The 23699-nt window shown below is 57.2% G+C and overlaps 6 protein-coding genes across 6 annotated transcripts; 3 read left to right on the top strand and 3 right to left on the bottom strand.

Annotated features, from left to right (window-relative positions):
* Positions 1 to 3045: 3045 nt before the first annotated feature.
* Positions 3046 to 5640, top strand: B0I36DRAFT_119868 (uncharacterized protein). The gene is made up of 2 exons (XM_046148016.1): positions 3046 to 3295; positions 3355 to 5640. Exon 2 carries the CDS (start codon positions 3364 to 3366, stop codon positions 5548 to 5550), a length of 2187 nt encoding a protein of 728 aa, XP_046012883.1. The 5' UTR covers positions 3046 to 3295; positions 3355 to 3363; the 3' UTR covers positions 5551 to 5640.
* A 969-nt stretch (positions 5641 to 6609) lies between these two features.
* On the top strand, positions 6610 to 9389 carry B0I36DRAFT_323404 (major facilitator superfamily domain-containing protein). The gene is made up of 5 exons (XM_046153970.1): positions 6610 to 7254; positions 7554 to 7734; positions 7805 to 7930; positions 7996 to 8036; positions 8104 to 9389. Exons 1-5 carry the CDS (start codon positions 6804 to 6806, stop codon positions 9120 to 9122), a joined length of 1818 nt encoding a protein of 605 aa, XP_046012882.1. The 5' UTR covers positions 6610 to 6803; the 3' UTR covers positions 9123 to 9389.
* A 175-nt stretch (positions 9390 to 9564) lies between these two features.
* On the top strand, positions 9565 to 13813 carry B0I36DRAFT_289121 (uncharacterized protein). The gene is made up of 2 exons (XM_046151668.1): positions 9565 to 10263; positions 10327 to 13813. Exons 1-2 carry the CDS (start codon positions 9843 to 9845, stop codon positions 13434 to 13436), a joined length of 3531 nt encoding a protein of 1176 aa, XP_046012881.1. The 5' UTR covers positions 9565 to 9842; the 3' UTR covers positions 13437 to 13813.
* Positions 13814 to 16255, bottom strand: B0I36DRAFT_323401 (uncharacterized protein). Its single transcript, XM_046153969.1, has one exon. The coding sequence runs from the start codon at positions 15968 to 15970 to the stop codon at positions 14168 to 14170; it is 1803 nt and encodes a 600-aa protein (XP_046012880.1). The 5' UTR covers positions 15971 to 16255; the 3' UTR covers positions 13814 to 14167.
* Positions 16256 to 17670: 1415 nt separating this feature from the next.
* On the bottom strand, positions 17671 to 18353 carry B0I36DRAFT_323400 (uncharacterized protein). The gene has a single exon (XM_046153968.1). The coding sequence runs from the start codon at positions 18202 to 18204 to the stop codon at positions 17698 to 17700; it is 507 nt and encodes a 168-aa protein (XP_046012879.1). The 5' UTR covers positions 18205 to 18353; the 3' UTR covers positions 17671 to 17697.
* Positions 18354 to 19591: 1238 nt separating this feature from the next.
* On the bottom strand, positions 19592 to 22598 carry B0I36DRAFT_119824 (uncharacterized protein). The gene is made up of 3 exons (XM_046148015.1): positions 22161 to 22598; positions 21636 to 21910; positions 19592 to 21397 (listed from the first exon to the last, which is right to left on the bottom strand). Exons 1-3 carry the CDS (start codon positions 22344 to 22346, stop codon positions 19696 to 19698), a joined length of 2163 nt encoding a protein of 720 aa, XP_046012878.1. The 5' UTR covers positions 22347 to 22598; the 3' UTR covers positions 19592 to 19695.
* Between the last annotated feature and the right edge of the window lie 1101 nt (positions 22599 to 23699).

The raw sequence follows: 23699 nt of genomic DNA, 5'->3' as shown, positions 1-23699 counted from the left end.
GACGACAAGGCCGCCGGACTCCAGACTGAGCTTGATCACCACCACCGATTCGCGCTGCCTGCCAAGAGCCGGCTGGCCATGCGAGTGTGGTTGCAATCACGAACCTTGTTCGAGCAGCGGAGGATCGAGGCAGCGAGCTGGGCGTGGCCCTTTTCGTGATGGCTAGCAGGGCTCCGAGACACGCCGGGCGCAGCTGGCGGCAGCTCATTCGCTACGCGTGCCCACCAGACCAGGGCGCTCACCAGGATATACCATGCAGTGGATGCAGTGGATGCAGGGCAGAATCGCCCGTGAAGGCAGGTGTCAGGACAAGGAACGCTTGGGGCCGGCAGATGTGGTTCTCGCCATGGGGTGAGGTGGGAAGGGGGGGGGGCTAGCTATTCCCCAGGCGCTCGAGTTTAAATGACGACTTCAGGTCACTCCAGTCGGTTGCGTCGATCGTCTACTGTTCTTGTCGGTGTGGTTAGGCCTTCAATGCCTGGAGAGAGCGCGTGATGTAGGGACAGTGGACGACGATAAAGACATCCTGGACACCAGGTTCCGAGGGGTGACTTCCCCAGTAGGTCTAGTGACTCTTTGCTTGAAGGTGCCACCACGGGTGAGGCAAGAGTTGTGGATTGTTGCGCACGCCAGCATAGGGAGAGCGGACGGCTCCAGCAGAGTCTTTAAACGTAAGAGAATATGACTAGAGCAGATGGTGGCAGTGGCGGAGAATTGACTACTTTAAAAGGCGATCTCGCGATTATTAGAATGAGGATTCAAGAGGCATGGGTCGCGAGGCAATATCCCCAGGAGTTGGCCATGACGGAACGGCATATTTACTAATTAGAGTCGCCTCGCAAAGCCCAGCAAGGCCAGGCTCTCACGTGGAGCAGGAGGATGTGGTGTGGCCGCCACGCGGGCCTTTTGCGGTTGGCGACTCCATCCAGTGCTCCGGACGGAGCCTCCGTCAGTGCCTTCCCACCGTTTGTCCCGCCTGACCTAGCCGCTTCCTGAAGCAGCCGTCCAAACACCTCCCCGTGTTTGCGCATCGTGCTCAGGCCTTCATCCACCTGAACCCCAAAGGTGCCGCTGTCCGTCTCGACTGATGCGTGCTGGTGGTGGCAGCCAGAGTCTGTGCCCTCCACAAAGATGTGGCAGCCCGTCCACCAACGTGCCAAGGATCTTGACTGCCCTGAAGCCGCAGCATTTCAGTCGCGCCTGGCATCCCCCAGCTGCGACCACACGGAGTCGCATGCTAACGGTGCCAGTGCGGCCGATTGAACCAGTCAAACTCAAGCTTGGGAGAACTCATCGGTCGTGACCAATCCCACTTCACAAGCCGTGGACGTGTCAAGGTCCTGGGTTTCCGGCAACCTTGCTGAGGATGGCTGTCACGTCGAGTAGCTATCTTTGCTAACATGGCTCCACAAGCTTAATCCTGACGCCCACCGCCTTGCTTCTCGCCCTCTCGTTTTCATTCGCCTCCAGAACGATAGTCTGAATACGACACCTGCTTAGGCAAGGTTGGCCCCCGACATGGGAGCCGTTGCTGCCAGGGGGGAGCCGATTACGTGCCTGCTAGCACCGCTTGATGAGTCGAGCCAGCCGATTCAAAGTCGGCTCTGGCCGAGGTCAGCGCAGGGGCCAACGTTACGTGCTGCCCTGAACCCCCCAGCCTTGGTTGCCCACCAGGGTGCTGTATGGGTCAACGGCTTTCATGAACAAAACGGAACGAGATTGTAAATTTATGCGACCCAGGACTACGACGATTGCACAGGGTCGGAAATCGCTTCGGCCAGATCTAGTCCATCGATCAAGCAGGCACGTTCTCATTGGCGATGGCTACAATGTATTGTACAGATGGCGATGTGGCTGACCCTAGGGCATTGGGGGCGTTCGCGTCCCCCACTGTGGCGGGACTCAAGACATACGTGCCACATGGCAGGCTTCAGATCTCCAGCACTTAATATCCAGAAGCTTCAGAGAAGTCGAGGAACGTCACGTCCTTGCACAGAGGGTTGTTCTGAAGCAGATTGTGGTGGCACGCCGTTGCACGTCACGTTGCATAGAGCGTGCGTGGCAGGCAAGCAACTAAGCGAGCAAGCAAGCATGACGCGAGCGACAGTCGGCCCAGGGCGGATACTTGGGGCAATCCGTTTTGGAATCCATCATCTCAAGGTCCCCCAAGCGGACGATACGGTGCAAAACGGTTCCAAGACCGCCAGCCCTGGCCGGGCTGCCCAACCTGGGCTGGGCCCGCGCTCCTGCGAAATGAGCACTGCAGCGCTACCGCAGGTAATTTCTCGTGTGTTGCGCCCGCCAGCCGCCCTCTCCACCAGTGGGATCCCTGGGAGCGAGCAAGGTCCCATCTGGCCAGCCAGGGGTCGGGCCTGCCCCTTGTTGGCTCTGCATAGCGTGTACCTGTGCGCTTGCTCACTACTTCTGCTCCCTGTCGACGCGTTTCTCCCGTTGTTTCCCCCCCCAATCTCCATCCTCGTGCATACGCCACGGCACGGGTGCTCGACGGACGTACCTGGCCTCTGCCCACCCACCCACGTTCCTTGCTCTCCACGCACCCCCGACCCTGTCTTTGCTCTTCGATTGTCTCGCGTCTTTGCCCCCTTTGCCCTGTGCTGTGCAGTGCTGTGCAGTCGCTGCATACACCCATAGCGGAACCCACCCCCCTTCGTGTGCACTCCCACGCTCTCTCGCTCACACCCACCACCACTCTCGTTCTTCGCAGCCTTGTGGTTGTTTCGTCCCTCTTTTCTTCCCTTTCCTCCTCCGCCTCCCTCCTTCAGGCGCTTGCTTTCCCTTTGCCGACGCCTGCTTTCAACCTGATCGCCCATAGCCCATCGACATTTCGGGCGGCAACAGCAACGATCTCGTCGAACGCAGAGGACCGTTGCACGACCCAGCCCTCGCCAATGCATTGCTGAGCTGCTCGCCTCCAGGTCAGCCATAATACCAACACCTCTAGGACGACTTTACTCGTCCTGCCACTCTTTATCCAACAAACACGCGGTTGCTTTCGGGGGAAACCCACGCTTCTCGGAGTAGGTGTTCATTATCTTGGTTTCCTGAACGGAACACCTGCCCACCACGACCAACCTTGTATCACAACACCGACGTCGCCTTCCACTTTGATAGTCGGACAAGCCCGAGGCGGCATGTGGTCAACATTTGGGTCGGGTCTTTGGGTTGCCCGCCATATCTAAACACAAAACGCTGACGAGAGTGGTGTGCTTACAGGAAGCGGCACCCGCTCACAATCACCAAACACGCTCGTTTATAAACAAGAAAACATACTACTGTACGCAAGACTCTCGCGGATGGCACCTACTCGGCACAGATTTACTGACAAAGCGGCAGACATCAAATATGCGTTCCGCTTCGCTAATGGTTGCCGCCGTCTTGACGGCTGGCTCGGTCGTCGTCGCTGAAAACAGACCAAAGATCTACTACCCCCGCCACGTCATTCGCAGGTTCACCAACGAGACCGGTTCGACCCCGTCCGACGGCGTCTCGACCACCGCGAATGAGGAAGCGCCCAGCAATCCATTGATCAACATTCCCACCCTCGATCTTCCTGGAATCCTCGACCCCAGCGATGGGCCGTCCGCTCCTGGTCCTGGCATCAGCAACACTACTCGCACGTCTAGTGGCATCACAATCGCCCCAACTGTAGTGTCTAGTTCGTCAGACTCAACCGAGACCACCGGGGAGACAACCACAGAGAAGCCCAGCCTTGGCGACATCATCTCTAGCATTCTCAATGGCGACGATCCCGCTACCACGACGGGCACCGGTTCGACGACGGGTACCGAGACTGCGACAGCGACTTCAAGCTCGACCGGCGGCTTGGACCTCGGCATCACCTTGCCAACTCTGATCCCGACCACCACGGAGACTAGCGAGACGGCCAGCGCCACTGCCTCGAGCTCTGATGCGGATTCGGTCAATGCCACTACCACATCGACTACCAGTGGCGGTCTCGGCATCACACTGCCTACGCTTCTACCCACTCTGTTCCCCACGACGACAGAGGAGTCGAGCACCAGTGAGTCGACCACTGTCGGCGGTGCCAACGCTACCAGCAGCTCTTCTGAGGGCTTGGGTATTACCCTGCCGACCCTCCTGCCGACCCTCTTCCCGACCACCACCGAATCATCCGCATCTGAGTCCACGAGCGGATCTGTCTCGAGCAGCAGCGGAATTGATGTGACCTCGCTTTTCCCTACTGTGACTCTGGTCCCGGACCCGACCACGACGCCTCCGATCTCCAACGTTACCGAGTCGTCCACGTTCAGCATTCCTTCGCAGACCGCCTCCGCAAGTGACTCTGCATCTATCACTCTTCCTCCCACAGGCTCCTCTTCAATCGTCCTCCCGCCACCTACCAGCGTGCCTGGCAACTCGACGACCGCCTCTGAGACTTCTTTGCCCCCTGTCCCGACTTCAAGCATCGTCATCCCGCCACCTATCGGAAACTCCACGGCGAGCGCCTCGTCCTCGGCCTCGATCTCGGCGTCGACCTCGAGCGAACCGGTCCAGATCCAGACCACTCCGACATCCACCTTGGTTCCCAGCACCACGTTCACTGGCACCAGTGTGACTCCCACCGCCACAATCACCGACTCGGAATCCTGGCTCCCTACGACCATTCTCGTTCAGCCTTCGACCACGGATATGAGCACCGGTGGTCTGCCTACAACTGCTACTGGCATTCCTAGCAACTTGCCCCAGGCCCTCTCGCCTTGGGACGAGGCTCCTCAGCAGCCCGACGGAACGTCTCTAATTCAGATCTCGTTCCTGTATGGTGTCAACTACCAGTTCCTGGTTGGGCAGCCCATGGCTGCTGCGCAGCTGTTCCAGCACTTGCCGGAAGCACTCGCTTTTGCCGGTGGCTTTGACAAGTCCAAATCGGTCATGCACAGCATTGTTCCGTACGACACCATCAGCACCCTCGGCTACATCACCTCTCAAGCTCTCGTCTACTTCCCGACGGACCAGATCCCTCAGTTGCAGGTGGACGTCAGGACCCCGGCTTCGCTGCTGTACAACAACCCTTCCCCGATCGTCTACAACTTGACTGCGGAGATCAACCCGGCCATTGACATCATCCTCGGCTCGCTTCTCAACGGCGGCACTGGAACTGGTGGCACTGGGCCTTTCCCCACCGACACAGGCCCGTCCAACAACGAGCCCTTCAGCGCTGGAAACTCTGGTGAAAACACAAGCGGCACTCAGAAGGCGCAGACTGCTGGTATCGCTGTTGGTGCCGCCGCTGTCGCCTCTGCGTATGGTGCTGCCATGTTCATCATTGCTCGCCGCTACAAGCGCAAGAGGCAGGGCCACAAGCGCAACAGCTCGATCTCCTCCAACTCTGAGATGAGGCAGACAGGCAGCCCTGCGCTCATGGGAGGTGCTCTCCTCAGCAGGGACTTCACTGGATATGGTGGCGTCCAGGGCAACACCCGCCACAGCCAGAATAGTGGACACAACTCTGCCCGCACCGCGATCATCTCTGCTCCTGTCGCTGCCGAGAACTCCTTGGGATGGAACTGAAAACTTGCTGCACATCATGCAGACCCCGTACATCAAGACCAGGTGTATTGTGGGCAATCCTTCCAGCAAGGCCTGACATGCACGTCCGAGCGTTCTGTTTTGCATCGATACCCATTGGAAAGCTCTTGCTCGCTTTCTCCAACATAGACAAACATTGCGAGCGACTGTCCGACTGGATTCATGACATTGAGTGTCGCTCGGGCGTACCTCGTCATTTACCTTCTTGCTCGGTCGGCCACGCTCTGCTATCACTTAGCTACCACCGCACATTTTCCTTTTGACAGGCCCTCGGCATTGCGCCTGGTCACGGCCCACCTTTTGCTGGCCGGGACCTAATGTCCGGGGAGATTATGATCTAATGCTTTTATCTATCTGTATCTGGCTGTACAATCTGGTAGAGGGGACGAGGGTCAAGGTAGAAGATTGGCGTGGAGTGTGTCAGCCGGCCAACGAGGATGGCGCTGAGCAAAGAGACCTGCTGGAGGTGATGCTCACCGGCAAGGAGGGTGGCTGCCAGGCTTGATATAACACGGGGGGTCCCTCCCTTTCCATGCCGGGCCTTGTCCTCGTTGTGTACATAACTAGATCTCATTGCTCGCTGAGTGATGAGTAACCTCAGTAGAAATCAGAAGTACTGCCTGCGTAGGGCCTGCGCCACTGTGGCACCGGCACCGCGCGCGGTGCTTCTCTACATAATCTCGTACGTACATTATGAAAACAAGCACTCTTCCTGTACCGTGCTTTGATGATCTGTGACGACGCGACATTTGTGAAGAGACAATATCGACACACCGCTTGCAGACGCAACTGGTCTGCGGTTGGAACAAAGCTTGTGAACCTTGCTGGAAAGATGCATGTCCTGACCAAGCAGAATGGCCAATGCCATAAGACCATAGTAGTGCGATGCGATGGTTTAACGTCACGCTGTTGCCAGTGACGGGGGCGTCCTGTAATGCGCGGAAGCTTCAATCTGAGAGGTCCTCCTGAGCCGAGCTACCTCCCCATCCCCGCTGTCTCCGCCCAGTAGGTCACGTTAAACTGCCACACCACCATCTATTACCACTACCACCACCACCATTTGGCCGCGAGGGATTGCGCAAAGATGTCCAATTGAGCCGGCGGAAACGATCAGCAATCGCGTACAAGGTCTTACACAAAGCATCCCTTTCGCCAAGACCAGGGCATTTCCAATTGGGCTGTCGTTTGTGCGAGCTCCGCGACCAGACCGCGCCGCGTGTAAGACGAATGCCAACATGGGTCTGGAGGGCTCAGGGGACGCGTGGTTTGAGCTGCAGAATCGAGTTGCCAGCTCGGCGTCGCCATCATTGCTTTCATCTGGCTCGTCAGCATTACACCCACAAACAGGCTTGGGGAGGGGTGCATCCGCTGGCAGCGACTACAGCAACAGCGCAGATGGCAGCCTTGACAGCGACGATGCCGACGTAGCTCGTCATCACCACGCCGACGATATCGACGATCTGCGCGCCAGTCGGAAGTCCTTACCCCGCCATTCAAGAATGAGGACGGGACACCACTCCAGCGGCGACGACACGGCTAGTAGCGGGCACAACAGTCGCGCCAGCAGCGTGGCCAGCTTCCAGCTCTACACGCCAGACGAGGAGAATGCGGTAGTCCGCAAGTTTGACCGCCGGCTCGTGTTGTTCTTGAGCTTGTGCTATATGCTTTCCTTCTTGGACCGGTCAAGTAAGTAATTAAACCTACGTGAATTCTGTTTGACACGCTGCTTTGAATCAAAATCACCTCGCGCTCCGAACCCCTGTCGGCATCAGTTCTGGATGTTGTGCCATTGGTGGTCAGGTTGCCTTGCTTACTGTCCAGCGCCCGGTGTGCCACCACGACTTATATGCTGGGAGCTCATGATCGTTTACGCATTACCGTCTTCCATATTGCGGGAAGGAATTGCAAAGGCGAACAAACTGACTCTGATCAATCATGGATCCATCACTGACACATGCGCGTTGCTCGCACCTGCATATCATCAGACATCGGCAATGCACGCATCGCAGGCATGGAGGAGGACCTGCAGACCTCACCACCACGGGATGAGTGGTACGAATGGTCACTCTCCAGCTTCTATATCTCCTACATCGCCTTCGAATGGATGGCTTTGTTATGGCGGCTCATTCCGGCACATATCTATGTCTCTGCGGTCATCCTGTCATGGTAAGCTGACGGCCATGGCCCTGATCGGCTCAGACTAGCCATGGACAAGTTCACTGACGAAGTCAAATAGGGGTATTATAGCTTCGCTACAAGCTATTGCTACGTCCTATCCGATCCTTATATTTTTGAGGACGCTACTCGGAATTGGCGAGGCGGCCTTCACTGGCGTTCCTTTCTACCTGTCTTTCTTCTATAAGTAGGTTATCGGGACGAGTTCCCATGCCCACTTTGTGCAAGCTGACGATTGTTTTTGCATCTCAGGAGACATGAACTCGCCTACCGAACAGCCATGTTCATTTCTGGTGAGCCTCATCGCAACCCTGTACAGCTCCCAAGCGGCGGAAGCTAACATGGCCTCTTGACATGTAGCCGCTCCTTTGGCCACCACTTTTGCGTCCTCCCTAGCATGGCTTATCCTCAAGGTTGGCGAAGCAGGGCCCATTGCACCATGGCGCCTACTTTTCCTTGCTGAAGGGTTCCCCTCCGTAATTGTTGCCACGCTCGCATGGAGCATCATACCTGACACGCCTGGCTCTGCTTCGTACCTCACCCCACGTGAGAGAAAAGTGGCCCGACTCCGCCTCCGACATGCAAAGTCCTCGGAGACAAAGTCGCATGGTGCCTCGCCGCAATCTGGGTTCAAAGCTAGAGAGTTGTTTGCAGTATTCGTCGACTACACGGCCTGGATCATGGCATTTATGTTCTTCCTCACAAACATGGCCTACGCGTCGTTGCCCGTCTTTCTGCCAACCATCATCAGGGAGATGGGCTTCACTGCGCTTGAGGCACAGGCATTCTCGGCACCGCCTTATCTCGTCTCCTTTATATCAGTCTACGTGACAGCCTGGCTATCTGACCGATCACAGAGCAGAGCAGGCTACGTCATATTCCATGCCTTGTGCTCAGCAGCTGGTTATGCTGTGCTAGCCCTGGCCCAGCCGCTTAGCCTTGGTCACACAGCACGATATCTGGCAGTCTACCCCGCTGCAATGGGGTTCTTCAATGTGGTAGTCCTGACAATAGCCTGGACCGTGAACAACCAGCAATCAGAAAGCCGGCGCGGAGGTGGCTTCGCTCTTCTGCAAGTCATCGGGCAGTGCGGTCCCATCGTGGGCACGCGTCTGTACCCGAAGAAGGACGGTCCATTCTTTGAGCCCGGCATGAGAGCGTGCGCCGCGGCTATGCTTGGTGTGGCGGTTTTGGCGCTGGCCTTGAGAATTGTCCTTGCGTGGCAGAATAGGAAGCTCGCCGCGGATCAAGATGAGGCAACTGAATATGTAGCTCTCGAGACCTTTGAGTCTGAAGCGGACGGCCTGGTAGCGTCCCTGGATCGCGAAGCAAACCTCCAACGTGATCGCAGTCGAGAAGTCTTCAGGTATATGCTGTAGCTTACTGGGTCATGGACATGGATTCGGCATTCTCGACGACGTAGTCAGGCTACCCGAGAAAAGATGGCCAAGCTACCAAAGCTCGCTATTGAATCATGCAGATTTGGTCCAGTGCTTTCTTTCTTGTTGAATGCCTGCTTCTGCCGTTTAAATGTGCTTATGGCTTTTGTCGCAGCCGAATGGACCACGGCGTCTCTTGCTGCCTTCTATGAGATACAGTCTATGGCCTTTGAGAGAATCTGCCGAGTCGAGCACAGCATTCGGGTTGTGACAGGGCAGCCAGCATTGGGGGTTGTGAGGGGCAAAGTACGGTCCAGTAGGGGTACATACAGGCCAATCTCTGGGCTAATGCGGCTAGTGACGATGCCTGCGTGCAGATTCGCGCGCTGTCGTTCTCGGCCCCGGTTTTCTCTGATGCTCTGTTGCCTCCTCCTTCGCACCACTCTCCTCCCTCTCGGATCGTGAACAACCTTCCCCGTCTTCCTCCGTGGATGCGACAAGCACAGCAAGCACAAACGAGCATAGCCACAGAACACGACACGACATAGACACGCACACACGCCCCTTAGGTCACTCATAATCCCACATCGACCTTCTCGGCAAGCATACACGCTGTCCGACGTCACCACTCGCGATTATCCCATCTTTCCCATCTGACTGTGCTGCGAGACACTGCACAGTCGCCCTTCCTGCCTCTACTCGACTCTACAATCTTCCTTTATGCAAAACGGGCTTCCCGAGGTCTCCGACGATACGCAAAAGCCAACCAACTCCTCGACTCAGACTACCGTCCTCCAACATGGCTTTCTTCTCAGCGATGCAGGCGAGCCTGGCTGCGACTTGCCAGTCCACCAGCAGCAGAATCAGCCAGCCCAGCCCGATCATTTGCCGCCGAAACACGTCCAAGGTCACTGCGGTGTCGTTCTGCTCGACAACGGCGTCGATGCCGGTGTCCTGGGAGACCGCCTCCGACGATTGAGCGGCCTTGACGAGCACGACCGACCTAAACTTCCTGGGCAGAGGATTTCTGAGTATGAGAACGCCCTGACAGCTTCGGGCCCAACGCAGGCCCTGGGCTTCAAGGTTACGAAGCGGTCCGACAGCCCATCGACTGGCATGCTACTCTCCGACTTTCCAAATGGTGTGTTGACTTGTGCTGCACACGCCCCCAAAGAGGAGCAATGACTAATTTTCGACCTAACAGAAATCCTTACTCACATACTCTCGCACCTGCATCCCGACTCACATGCCTCGGTGGCGCTCGTATCGAAGCGGTTTTACTCGCTGGTAACGTCACCTCATGCCTGGCGCATGGCTTTTCAGCGCTTCTTCCCTGGCCAAGACGCTGTGGGACCCGAGCTGCCGACGGCCGTCAGGACGTGGGACGAGGACGAGGATGACCTGGTGCGTTCCGAGATCCGCTACTTCACGCGCCTGACGCCGCAGGCTTCGTGGCGCAGCGAATATCTCTTGCGAACAAGACTTCTTCGCAGTCTTGCCCGCGGCAAACCAGGTGCTGGGATCGGCATTTCTTCACGCTCCAGCCAGACCACCAAAAAGGGCAGCGCCGTGCTTACCTACAACACCAGGCTGCCATCTATGGTAACACACATCCATGGCTCGTTCACCTCCAACGGCAAGAAGTCGCCTCGTGTCATCCATGGCACTTCCGATTTCTGCGTCGGTAGTGCGAGTGATCCCACGAACGGCAAGCTCGAGAAGTGGGGCCTTGATGATCCCTTTGGATTTGCTCAGTTCAACGAGGTTGTGCCTCATCTTTTGCCGTACGGTGTCGGTGAGGGCCCTGCCGCTGTCCCCAATGTCATGGACGTCAGCCAGCCGTATGGAATCGTTGGTGGTGAGGGATTCCCGGGTGGGCGCGTTCACTTCCGGCCCAGCAACGAGTTCCGCGGCAAATATCTCGACCATGATCCAGAAATCAGCAATGCGCATAGCGACATACCGAAAATCCCGGAGCTGTCGGAGGGCATCTCCTCGGTCTGGATCGCCAAGTCTGCCGCAGTACCACTGGTGACGAGCTCGATGATCGGCATGATGGCAGGATCTACACTTGGAGTCGTGACTGCCTATGCCCTTGGCCAAGATTCCTCAGGTCCCAGGTACGGCAATGGAGAGATCAGCACCCGCTGGGTGCTCAGCCCTGGAGTTCCAATCATTAGCATCAAGGTGGACGATGACTATACTGCTAAGCGCAAAAGCAGTCGTCGAGTTTGGGCTGTCGCTTTGAACGCTCTTGGCGAGGTCTACTACTTGACACACCCGCCCTTTCCGCCGGCCAACAAAACTAAGACGGACGATAGTACCAAGCTTGCCTGGTTGGCAGGCCGTACAACATATTGGCACTTGATCGAGAGCACCCGGCGCGAGGCCCGACCGGACGAGATGGGGAAGAATGCGGTGCGCGGCACCTATTCTCCGAGATCACCTTCGAACGATTTGGGGTTGACCAAGGACCAGATGGCTGCAGAGGCCCGCGAAATTGAGCGATTCCTGCGATACAAGCCCGCGCACTTCCGAAAGGTCTGTTCCGGTTGGGACATGCGACGTCGGTTGGAAGTAGACTTTGCCAGCGACAACAGCACAGGTACTGGCGAGAGCATCTTAGTTGTATGCTGTGGACATGAGGACAACCAGACAGTGGCCATCACTCGCTTCTGCCGGTCCGCAACCAGTCAAACGCCGTCTCGTGCGGAACCGACTTTGGTCGAGGAGGTTAGCGCGGCTGCACAAGCTGAGCCTCAACAGTCGCTCTTCGGAGGCCCATTCGAGGCTCCGGTTGTGGATGCCGTGGCAGCTGCGAAGCTGGAGTATCAAGCATCAAGAACGGCAAGCGTCACCAGACTAGATCTCATTCTGGACGAGTGGCAGACCACCACTCTCATCATGGAGAACATCGAGAATGAAACCATTACGACCACTGCCTTGGACAACTCCTGCGTCGCTCTGTCCCTGACGCACGAGGATTCCTCTCTCGGGACATCGACTCCATCCAACATGCCTAGTACACCTACTGGTCAAGCATCGTCCGATGTTCCTGGTCGAAGGGCGCGCCTCGTCGCGATAGGGACAAGCACAGGAAGAGTACTCATGTGGAACATGCGCCAGGGCCATGCAAGCGCCGGAGTCGCGCCGCTTCGAGTGATTCAGACGGAGTCGCCAGAGATCTCTGCCTTAGCGTTGACCTCGCTGTACGTGGTTCATGGTGGTAACGACGGGCTTGTCCAAGCTTGGGACCCCCTCGCCTCGACCCTGGAGCCTGTGCGGACGCTCAATTCGCGCTCAATTGCCCGCCTCCCGCGCCAGACCATGGCTCACGTACCTGCGCTGCGTCAATCCCTGTACTACTCAGTCGGTGCCATTTTCCTCGACCCAGACTCGACCAGCCTGCAGGGAATAGTCTCATTTGGCAGTTTCGTCCGCTATTGGTCCTATAGCTCTTCAAGCCAGACCAGCCGCCGCAAGCGCCGTGTGAGGCATTCGGATATCCATGGACGTGTCACTGGACGCCGCCACGGCGGGGGTGTCAAGGGCTATATCGCCGCGGAAGCCGAAGAAATGCGCGACGAGCAAGAGCACAACGCGCGGGAGACTGCGCGCTTGAAAGCTCGCTTCGGTGTGGGCCTGGCAGACTTGACTGAGGAAGAAGCGCTGCAGTATGCCGAGATGATCTCGCAAGAGTCTTTACAACTAGAGGAGCAGCGCCGGACAAGTGCAAGTGACACAGGATCGACAGCCGATTTTGACACGACATCGACCACAGGCAGTCTTGACACGGTGACCCCAGAGCCGAGTATCACAGGTCGCAATGCTCCTGTTGCGGGGTCAAGCAGAGACGTTCCGGCTCAGAATGCCGGCGAGGACGACTATGAGCTGCAAATCCAGACCGCGCTGCGGTTGTCACTGCTCGAGTCGTCCATGAGTGATTCTGGCCAGTCGGCCCCCACCCAGAGTCCTGACGGGTTCGAGGATTCCATTGTTTACAAGGACAAGAAAGGCAAAAGTCCCGCGTGGTCTGGCGTGACACCGCCCGAAAGCCACACGCCGGTTCTCGGCTCCGCGAACTGGGCGACCACGGCGAGCCTGCCGCGCGGCCGCGCCCCGACGCCACCTTCGCGCACCACCAGCGCCCTCGACCAAGAGGACGAGGACCTCCAGCTCGCGCTCAAACTGAGCCTCGCAGAGGAGGAGAGTCGGCAGGCAAGCATTGCCGCGGCGGCGGTCGCCGACCAGGACGCCTTCCCTGCGCTCGAGGGCGCCGCACCGTGGAAGGGTAAAGGCCGTGCGCAGTGGTGATCTCAACGCCGTTTTGGGCCGCACGACTCGAGTCGAGATTCTTGCGGACACTGGAAAACTTCCTTTTCTGTGCGCGTGTTTGTCATTTCAGTTTTTGATTCCGATAGTCGCTTTATTTGTTCTGTCTCTCTTGACATTTTTCTCTTCATTCTGCTTCACAAAGCGGCCCTTTTTATATCCCTGAAAGCTAGAGCCTTAGATCACTACTAGAAGCTGCTTTGCATTCAATCAACATGCCATTCAATCCAAGCCATCCTCCTCGTACGACTGGCGCGCAGTGGCAAGATCTGCCATCTTATCCTTCAGACAAAGGTGTCGATGTTGCTCATGGGACTTCTCGTTCTTGCCTCCAGAGAGGCCAGACGTCTCCGGATCGTATGTTTATATATATTAGATATATTTGTCCGTATTTGCAGGTGTTTACACGTGATTTAAATCGGGCCCGGAACATAAGGCATTATCTATATATCCACGAATAAGCGCCCCCTTTTTTCGTCATGTAGGAAAAAGCACAAAGGCGCATTCGTTCCCTTACGATACCGCCTGGACCGTTTCATCAACTCCGTCGCTAAAAACCCAGACATGTGAAGCAAAAAATGATTGTTGGTGAAACGCAGAGATATCGTTAGGAGATGTAATATGATGGTTGCGGTCTCTGACAGCCGCCCATTTGGTGGTGACAATATCATGTCACACGCCGCGTTGTTGAGGTGCCGTGCGAGGGAATGGATTTACTGCTCGCCTTCCCAGCTATACCGCCTTGCTGCTGGCTGAGGAATGTGTACCAGGTCAGGTCCGTCCAACCGGTCCAGTCTGCCTGCCGCTCTCCAGGCCTCCTCGCGCTCTTCTTCCTCGACGGTGAAATCACTGCCAAGTGAGCTGGATACCGAGTGGCGCGCATCAGCCCTCGCAGATGGCATGATGGGTAGAGTGAACTCAAAACTCCCATTGCTGTTTGCAGAAGCGACTGTATTCACCGTCTGGGACCGCTCAGGAATGGTAGCTGCTCCAAGGGAGCATGCAGCTTGTGAGACGTCAACGCTACGAGCTCGAGCTGCTTGCCGATCGAGTTCAGAGTCATACCCTTCATCCGTAGACATGGATTCTGCGTCTGATCTGTCCTCGGCTTGAAGCAGCGGCACTGGGGACGGGATGTTGGCATAATGATTGGCTGATCCATAAGCTGTCGCATTCAAAGGTGCTAATCCTTGTGCGTGCAGACTGCCGTATGGGGGTAAAGTCGAAGGCGCCGCGAGCGGTGGTGGCGCGATATCTGGTGCACGATAAGTGGTAGTCTGGGTAATGTCTCGAGCATTCTTGGCGGGCTCGAAAGCTGATTGCTGCAAGTTCCACTGGCCTGGCACCTGGCCTACAGGCTGGGCTTCGAAATCCGGATGATACATTGTCCAATCCTCATATTGCCTCGTGCTATAGCCGGTGGCATTGTCCGATAGCTTCGCACCCCATCGCGTTAGTTCTATCGGGATTGTGGGCGTTGGGGTCTCGTAGCGGTCGTATGTCTTCGAGGACAATTGTTGTGAAGAATGCAGGGTCGAACCCGATAGCGCACGGTTGAAGTTCGCATGAGGCCGCCCTGCTGTCTGCGAATTGTGCTTGAAGGACAGAAGTGACATGAAATTGAAGCTTGGCTTGCGTTGTGAATGATAGCCAGACTCTGTCTTGTCGTCGTATCTTGGCTGAGATGAAGAGCGATTCTGTGCTCGTTTTCGGAGCCATACGGTCAATGCTACCACTATGATGCAGAACAGGCATACTCCAACAACGATGCCGACGATCTGAATGCTGCTAAGACCTGAATGAATGTCAGGCGGACCTGGATACATGCTGGTCCTCAAGAAAGGGATGGTCGTAAGGCTCGTTTCCGCCACTGGATCGCCAGGAAACCGAGCCGGATACAGACAAAGGCTCTGTGTTTCGTAGTTGGTGAGGAGGTAGGTCTCTTGCAGGAACACTCTGCCAATGGTTATCTGGTCTTCTTGCGCAGCTCTCCGCAATGGGAAGTAAGGTACGGCGGCGGCACCTTTCTGCATGTTTGTGAAGGGGTAGCGTAGATTTTGGTAGAAAGCCCGCCCACTGATCGTCAAATTGAGCACACCTGGTCCGGTCAGGGAGCTACTGCTGTCCCCTGGGTCGTCGAAACCAGATACCGTGAAGGTAAGCGACAGATTCTGAGTGTCTCTGAACCGAAGCGCGCTGTTGCTGTCCTTGAATGTGTATAGCTTGAAACTCTCACTCCAGACCAAGCCGTACGCGGCTGCAAAGCGGTCCGCAGTGTTGCGTGGAAGCCACAGATATGGCGTCGACGAATCAATAGTAGCAGTAGCGGATTCATTAAAGAAGAGAAGCGTCTGTGTTGTGCCCGACCAGACGGTAGGCGCTTGTTTCTTGTCGGCAACTGAGGTCGTGATAGATCGTAGTCGCACTTGAGGCTCGGGAGATGTGCGATTCAAGCCGAAGACAACCTGGTGCGGTTCGAAGCGACTCTGATCAAAACCACCCAGCGTCAGCGACATTGGGGTGCCTTTGTCGCCGATATGCCGTGCACCGGCCGTGAACCCGTAGCTGTGGCTCGCTGAGAGGCCATCTCTTTCCACCAGCTGCGAGATTGCAGGCTTTTGCACGACGCCGCTGAAGGCTTGCGGCACGATTCCCAGCCCTAGATAACCTGTGTAAGGGCTTGTGCCATTGACAGTGGCTACGAGTTGTGCGTTGAGGGCCTGTTTCCCTTGACCGGCTCCACCAGCAGCCGCAACATTCTCGATGGCATAATCGCCATTTCCACTGATTCCAAGTTCACCGAGACCAAGCTGCCAGGGTCCAAGTGAAGACCATGTCTTTGACGCACTGACATCGAAGGACCCTCCTCTCTGTCGGACGCAGACGTCATCTTGCGAGCAGCTGGGGTCATGAACCAGCCAGATCTCTGAAAGGGTCGTGCTCACGGCGACGTCGACCTGCTGTGGAGGCTCGCCGACGTATAGGCGGAGCGAAGACCAGTCGCCATCGACCCCGTACCAGTCCGGAGATGCTGCAAGCGGCAATGCTGCTGGTTCTGCTACGACGAGGGTGCCAGTGAGTACGAATGTTAGGGATAGAGCTACAAGTCGGAGTATTGACATGGTCCTTGTGCAGTTCCTGGCGACGCAGACCGACTCATGCTCGCATGCAGAAACTGGCTGAGGGCTCGCTAGCTTTGCCGTGGTGAATGGCAGGACTCCGTCATTGGGCCTTGAAGACGCGTGCTCCGCCTTGTGTGAACTACACTACGAAGCACGGAAAATGACACTGCAACTGGTATTGTCGACAAGCTCTTGGTACGCTGGAGTTGGCAGTCGGTCGCCTATTCGGCCAGCTGTCTTGTTAAGGCAAGAGCTGGAACGCCGTGGCCGAAGAAGAAAACGAGCGAGCGAGCAAGGCAAGATGTGCGAATTTGGTAAGCAGGACTGGGGAGAGGAGGAGAAGAGTCGAGAATTGCGGCAGAGGAGGCGACTAGACATGCGGCGGGAGAAGAGCCCTGCGTTGGGGGCGGAAGGCCTGGAGGGCAAGCAGGGGATGCCTGGCGCATTGCGCAGGCTGGGAGGGCATGGATGGGCCAAGAGGTGGTGCAGATTGCCCCCAGAGGCAGGAGGGCCCCTGTAGCAGGCGGGCCCCGGCCGGGCGAGGCACGCTGGGGCGCAGGACTTGCAAGGCGCGGCTTGGCATCGTGGCTCCATGCAGCACCACCTGTCCTCGTGTGCAACCCAGGTACCTGTAGGCAGCCCCAGGCGCGCGTATCTCGATGCATCATCATGGATTCCGCCTGTGGCAGGTGGTCCGCCCCGGTGCCTGCTGGCCGGGACAAAATGGCCAATACTCAGACACGGGGCAGACAGCAGCAGCCAGGCGACACTCGTGTCGACAGTTCGGCAGGTCCATCAGAGTCATTCATGCCTTGGCCGCGCTTCTTCTTGATCGACCACCAGTGAGATCTGACCATATCCAATCCGGCTATTAGAGATTACCAGGTGCCTGGCAGCGCGCGGACATGAGTGCCGCGTTTAACAAGACGGTCCACGACAGGGGCCCTGCCAGAGAGTGGGCACAACAAGTAGCCGGCTCGGCGGGCACCAGGCCCAGCCTGCTCTGCCCATGTTCTGCTCCATCCGTCTCCAATATTCATCATACAACTATGTGTACACTGGGAGGTATCCTCGCTGCTGGCAAGAGATCAACGCCCCATTCTCGGTCTCCCTGAGAGAGTCTATGGATTCGATAGCCCGCTTCCGACGGCACCAAAGGCTTGTGGTCTCTGCAGCATATTGGCAAAGTGATGGCTCATTCTCCTCGATTCCAAAACGCCAGGGTCCACATCGAGGCAGTCATGTTTGCTCTGCCTCTTGGACACGGCCCAAGCTGCCATGGATGGCGTCACAGATGCCGCTCTTGGTGACGATGCCGCGCGTTGAGCTGCTCGGGGAGCCTTGCGTGAGACCAGCTCCTGGGTACACCAGCCAGTGGTCGTCCTAGGCCACACGGGCAGAATTGGCACTACGTTGCGCTGACGATTTGCCGCAGCAGTTGGAGCACGGGGGAGGGGACCATGGCGCACAGGACAGGTTCCGTGTCGCTCACCTGCCCCAACAGGAATCGCACAGCCAAGCAGCCGTGCTGAGCATGCGTGACATCGTGTTGCGCCTCGAGGACGAGCAGGAAGGAAGTTAAGAGGCAGCCTGGAACAGCCAACAGACACACACCCACGCCCGTTCATTCATGGTGGGGCCGCAGCGAATCCTTCGGCTGCACGAGAAACAAGGCGCAGGATTCGGAGCTGGAGGTCTGCCGCGCCGCCCGAGGTTAAGTAGGTACAGTACCACGTCGAGTGCGGCCTTGCCATGTTTTTCGTGCAGGCCGCCAGGTGCGACGGACCAATCTCAGCTGCAGCTCTGTCCCAGCTGAAATGGCCCTGCCGCGTGCACCATGCAGCACAGCCGCCAGGCTCCGTCAGGCTGGTCGCTCTGCTGGTCGAAGCATCACCTTTTTGCGCGCGATTGCCGCCGTCGGCAACGAACGACAATAGAACCAAAACCTGGGACACTCGCGCGGTGACCGAGACTGGCGGACGGACCCAGCGCCGCTTGTCCGGCTCCCGCTAGCTGAAACATGGCGGCCCTCATCTGAACCTTCGCCCAAAGTCAACCACAGTTCGCTTTTTACCCGTCCCTTCCACAACGCAGATGGCATACCTGGATCCCTGAGACAACGAGGGACATTCGTCACGATCCAGCACTCATGAAACACAAGCGCGTTCAAGCACTGTGAACATCCTATCGACCAGCTCATTCCACCCCAATCACTCAGTCCCCGTGGCATCAAGGAGGAAGACCGCAGCCACTCCGGATGACTCGGCCGAGTCGGGCGTCCCCGGCGCTCCTCTTGGAGTTCGAGCCTGCAGCGTTGTCAATACTCACATGCAATTACTACCGGCCTGTCCAGTAACACTTTTCTGTGACTGCGCAGCCCGTCCAAGCCAGGCGAAGCAGTCTGACACAGATGCCTGTGTCGGGCGGAAGTCAGCTTACCAACCCACCACCCACGTCAGCTCGAGAATGGCCGTCAAAGTACCACCGCCCAAGTCCCATCGCATCTCCGCCGCGCCTGAAGACCTTGACTACACGCACAAGCATGGCATACGCAGTAAGCGCATTTGAATGTTCTCGACTGCTCACCGTCGTGCATACCACAGCTGTCTTCTCAAACACTGAGCTCACGGTGCCCAAGTGCTGGACCTCAAGGTGGCATAATAGGCCAGGTAGGGACGCAAGATATGTCTTTCCATTCTGAAACCTCCCAAGGCACCCGCATGAGGTTACAATGTGCTGCTTTGTATTTGCTTATCCGTGACCCACGCATACGTACGCCACCACTGGCTGTGTCCATTGCTCAATGCCTTCGGATACTTTTCACTTGCTCGTGTGGTTTGGTAGTGCAAACAGACCTCGGCTGCATGCCAGAAAGGGCTGAAACTTGATGGTTGGTGTGATATCTTGGTCATGTCTCGATTGTGCCTGATCTACCTCGGGGGCAGGATATATGAGACGAGTCACTGATCTTGCTAGTCTACGCTATGCATTGACAAACACTCTGCTGCGGTGCGAATAGTGAGCATATGACCCGGCGTGTGCAGTTCTCGACGTCCTCTACATCGTGCGACGACCTTGTAACCATCCCGTCTTCGCTCGTGAGATGTATTCCCTCCAGCTCACCAGACTTCCTCCCAATACCGACTCGGATTATTAAACAGCTTCTTGGCTGTCTCGTGGTCCGGCGCGACTCTGCCCTCAACCAGCACGTCGCAGAGCGCCTGCCGTACTGCCTCGGGCATCCGGCCCGAGCTGCCGCAGAGGCATACGATCGCGTTGCGCGAGATGAGATCGCACACCAGCGGCGCTTGCTGGCGGAGCAGATCCTGCACGTAAACTTTTTCGCGCTGGTCGCGGGAGAACGTTGCGTGCACCTCGACGCCCAGCTCCCGCCACTCGGCCTCGTAGAAGAAGTCGGCTTTCCGGTTGCGCCCGCCAAAGAAGAGCACGTTTTGGCCGGCTGCCCCGGGATTCCGGACACCGTCGGCGTGCCGGTCCCAGATCAGCGAGCGCATCGGGGCGACGCCGGTGCCCGGCGCGATGGCGAGGAGTGGTCGCTGGGCATGTTCGGGTCCGCTGGGCGGGCCCTTGTGTGCCGGCGCAAACTGCACCACGATCGGGGTGTTGAGCTCCACGGCGGCGAGGTAGCGCGAGCACAAGCCCTGCCGGACCTTGCGGAGGACCGTCTTGTACTTGACCAGTGCGACGAGTATGTCGAGCCGCAATATCCCCGGCCGCGGGCTGCACTTCTCGCCGCCGCTCGCTATGCTGTACTCGCGTCCGCGGATGACGGGGAAGATGGTGGGGACCTCCTGGTACGGGATCTTGACGGACGGGAAGTCGTTCAGGATCTCCAGGATTGAGCGCCGGGGCCGGGACGTGTAGTCGTAGAACTCGTCGGTGTATTTGGGGTCCGCGAACTCGCGCAGGCGCTCCCTGTGTGTCTCGTCGTCTGTGTGCCACGCGATGAGCTCGAAGAATATGCGCTTCGGTATCGCTGTGATGTCGTAGTTATTGATGAGAAGCTGTCGCAGCGTCGACCTTGGCAGAGGATAACATCCCTTTGGTTCTGGGGCCTTGGTGAAACCCAGGTTCAGCCTCGAGTGGTGCTCGAAAGGCTCATCAGCAATGTCACCCCAGCCCATGAGGTCAATGAGTAGCTGAACATCCGCGGGGAAGTTCTTAGGAAAGAGCGTCACCACAGACCCGGGCGCAATGTGACAGTTTCGCATTCGGGCTGTTGCAGACTTGGGCAGTTCCAAGTCCAAGGCGATGGAACGAACATCCTGCCAGTGCTCTCCGGGCGTGACTCTTTCATTTGCTACGACACAGGCTTCGTACGAGTCTGGAATAGGAAGCAGATCTGCGGGTGGTGGCGCTTCCTGGGCGTCGGTCATCGCAGTCAACGCATACTTGGCAGGGTCGTCCTTGAGGATGTTGGGCCGATCCAACGTATCAATGCCGCCGACTACTCTCGTAGCTGTGTGTCCAGATTGTCTGGCCAGGGCGACATTGTTCTCAGGTCGAAGTCTGGCAAAGCGAAGATCATACTCCATCTTCTTTGGGTCGACAACATCGACGTGGCTGAAGCGAGCCGCTGTGTCGTCAGGTGTGTTCTTGTGATCTGGTGCAAGTGCTTTGGCTGTGATGGCCAGCTCGTCTGATTGATCGTGTTCCTGCATGGTGGGCGCCATCTCTATGGTATATTTTGGTGGTAGGCGGACGTCCAATGGTACCGGTGGCAGGTCGTCAGGAAGTGGATTGGTTGACAGCAGATGGGTGCGTAAACTGGTGTACCACGGGATGAAAGCGCCGTCGATACTGTCGAGATATCAGTCTTGGACTTTTGGTATGTCGCAAAATGAGATGGTGTCATTAGGGGAGTGCCTGGGGTGCGCGTCTAGGAAGCGTGCGTGCGCGTGTGCGTGCGTTTCGCGCTCTCAGGATGTGCAGAGCACGTGTTGTGCAAACGGACAGGCACAGGCGGCAGTGGGATGGTTTGCACGACCAGCAGCAGTGACAATGCCCATATGATGCCCGTGAAAGCAACATGACTTACCCATCGTCGTGACGCTCGTCTGCCTCGCCGCGTGGGTAGAACTCGCATCCACCTAGCTGCTCAAGCCGCTTGTGCAGCTTGCGAGCAGCCCAGTTGAATTTGGAGTACGAGCTATCGCCCAGCCCAAACGAGGTGAACCGCACCGACGCAAGGCAGCCAGGCGGCAGCTGCTTCCGGAGTAGCCCTCGCCAGAACTTCCTCGCGTTCTTTGGGATCTCGCCCTGGCCTGTCGTCGACACGACAAAGATGACCAGCCCAAAGTCATGCAGGCCTTTCTGGATGATGCAGGATATGTCAGCTGTGGACTGAATGTCTCGTATTGCACGGGTAAGGTCAAAAGAAGTCGAAAGGAATATCAGGGCCAGCCTGCGGCAAGTGAGTCTTGTTCCCAGTGTGATCGACATTGTTAGATTCGCACATGTTATTGTTCGGCACGACATGGAGGCCGTGTAAGCGGCAGACGTGCCCAACCCAGATGCCCGCGCACATTCAGGATGTCCAGAGAAGGAAATCTTGCATGCTTACTAGGGTAACATCATTCATCTCGCAAAGAAAAGTCTGGAAGCGCAGCCGCTCCGCCAGCCTCTCCAGTGTCTCGGCGGCATCCTGGCTGTTTCCTGTTTCGGAGCCGTAGGCAATGAGAAGACGTCGCCCAGCAAGCCTCGAGTCGTCGGTTATGCCGGGCAAGGCGCCTGAAGAATGGACCTCCATCGCCAGGACTCTGGAATGCCGGACGCCAGCGGCGGGGTGTTTGAGCTCGGCAGCCTCGAAAGTGGTGTGAACAGCGTGGTCGTCTTGCCTCGGTGACGTATGTTCGCGAAATTCCACATTGGCTTGGTGGTCCCTGGATCCAGCCAACACGGCTCCTATATGCTCGTCTGGCTCTAGTTTTCACGGTGCAGGTATGTGCGAGTTTGCCGCCCTTGACAGTTTACAACCGTGTTTGATGGAGGTGGTTTGATGGTTCGGCTCCGGGACTGAAGGAGACAAAAAAAGAAAGACGGCCGGCGGCTCGCCCGCGCCGTACCCGCTCCGAAGCCGGTCAGCGGGGTCCAGGCTGGCAGGTGCCAGGGCTACCGTGCTATGCCGCCTGCACCAGGCTTTGGTTGCGGTTGCGGCGCCCGGCGCTTGGCAACGCTTCCGAATTCCTGGGGCGGCTGAGGTCTCCCCAGCGGCGGCTGCGTCACGTCACCACTTAAGCCTCTTGCGCCTCTGTGCAAAACGTGGCGGACTAGGAGATGCAGACATTGTCGTCTGCTCACCTAGACAGCCCGGGCAAGGAGTCTTGGATCCACCTCGTCATTGCCATCTTGAGTGCTGTGCATGGAGCTTCTTGCATCCTAACTCCTCGTCCCATGTCTGCTGCCATAAGTCTGGTTGTTGGCGCATACCAGCTCACCTATTAGACATGTCGCGTGCTTTCCCCAGAGACGAGTCATGTCAACACCATCCATCTAGCATGCTCTGTTAGCACACCAAGCTGGGCCTCCTCTGTCGTTTACGGCGGTTTTTGCGTGCGTGCACATTCAGTGACTCCAAAAGAACTGTCGTCCAGTCACCAGGAGCATGATTACTCGATGCTGGTCCGTGACGTTGTTGTTCGTAACGACTGAAAAGGGGCTGATGAAGGGGTTTCGTACTCATAACACGCTGGCCTGGTGCTCTACTTCTAGAACAGACGGAACTGGGCAGGTGCGTGACTAGTGGACAGGGGGGAGTGTCTATAGCGGTGATGGGCCTCGATGCTCACGCTGCCCTCTCTCCGGGCTCTCGTCCAAGGTGCAGCTGGCGGTGAGTTTTGCTCCGCAAACCACTGCTGCAAGGAGGGCTATATCTTCAAGTGATCACGAGCCACACTCTGGCTGGGCAATAATGGGCCATTTTGAACGGCACTTCGCCTAGTGTGATAAAGACGGCAGTCACAAGGAGTGAAAGTCATTCCCGTGCTTTGCAGGGAAACATACAGAGACCATCCTTCAAATAGCAGTCGTCCTCTGGAGTGGGCTCCGTACCTTCGGGTATGCAGACTGCTTCACGAGGATCAAAAGTCGCCCTCCCAGCCAC

Source organism: Microdochium trichocladiopsis (assembly GCF_020744255.1).
Source record: "Microdochium trichocladiopsis strain MPI-CAGE-CH-0230 chromosome Unknown B0I36scaffold_5, whole genome shotgun sequence".
NCBI classification, from domain to species: Eukaryota; Fungi; Ascomycota; class Sordariomycetes; order Xylariales; family Microdochiaceae; genus Microdochium; species Microdochium trichocladiopsis.
This window is presented reverse-complemented; position numbering and strand designations above follow the sequence as displayed.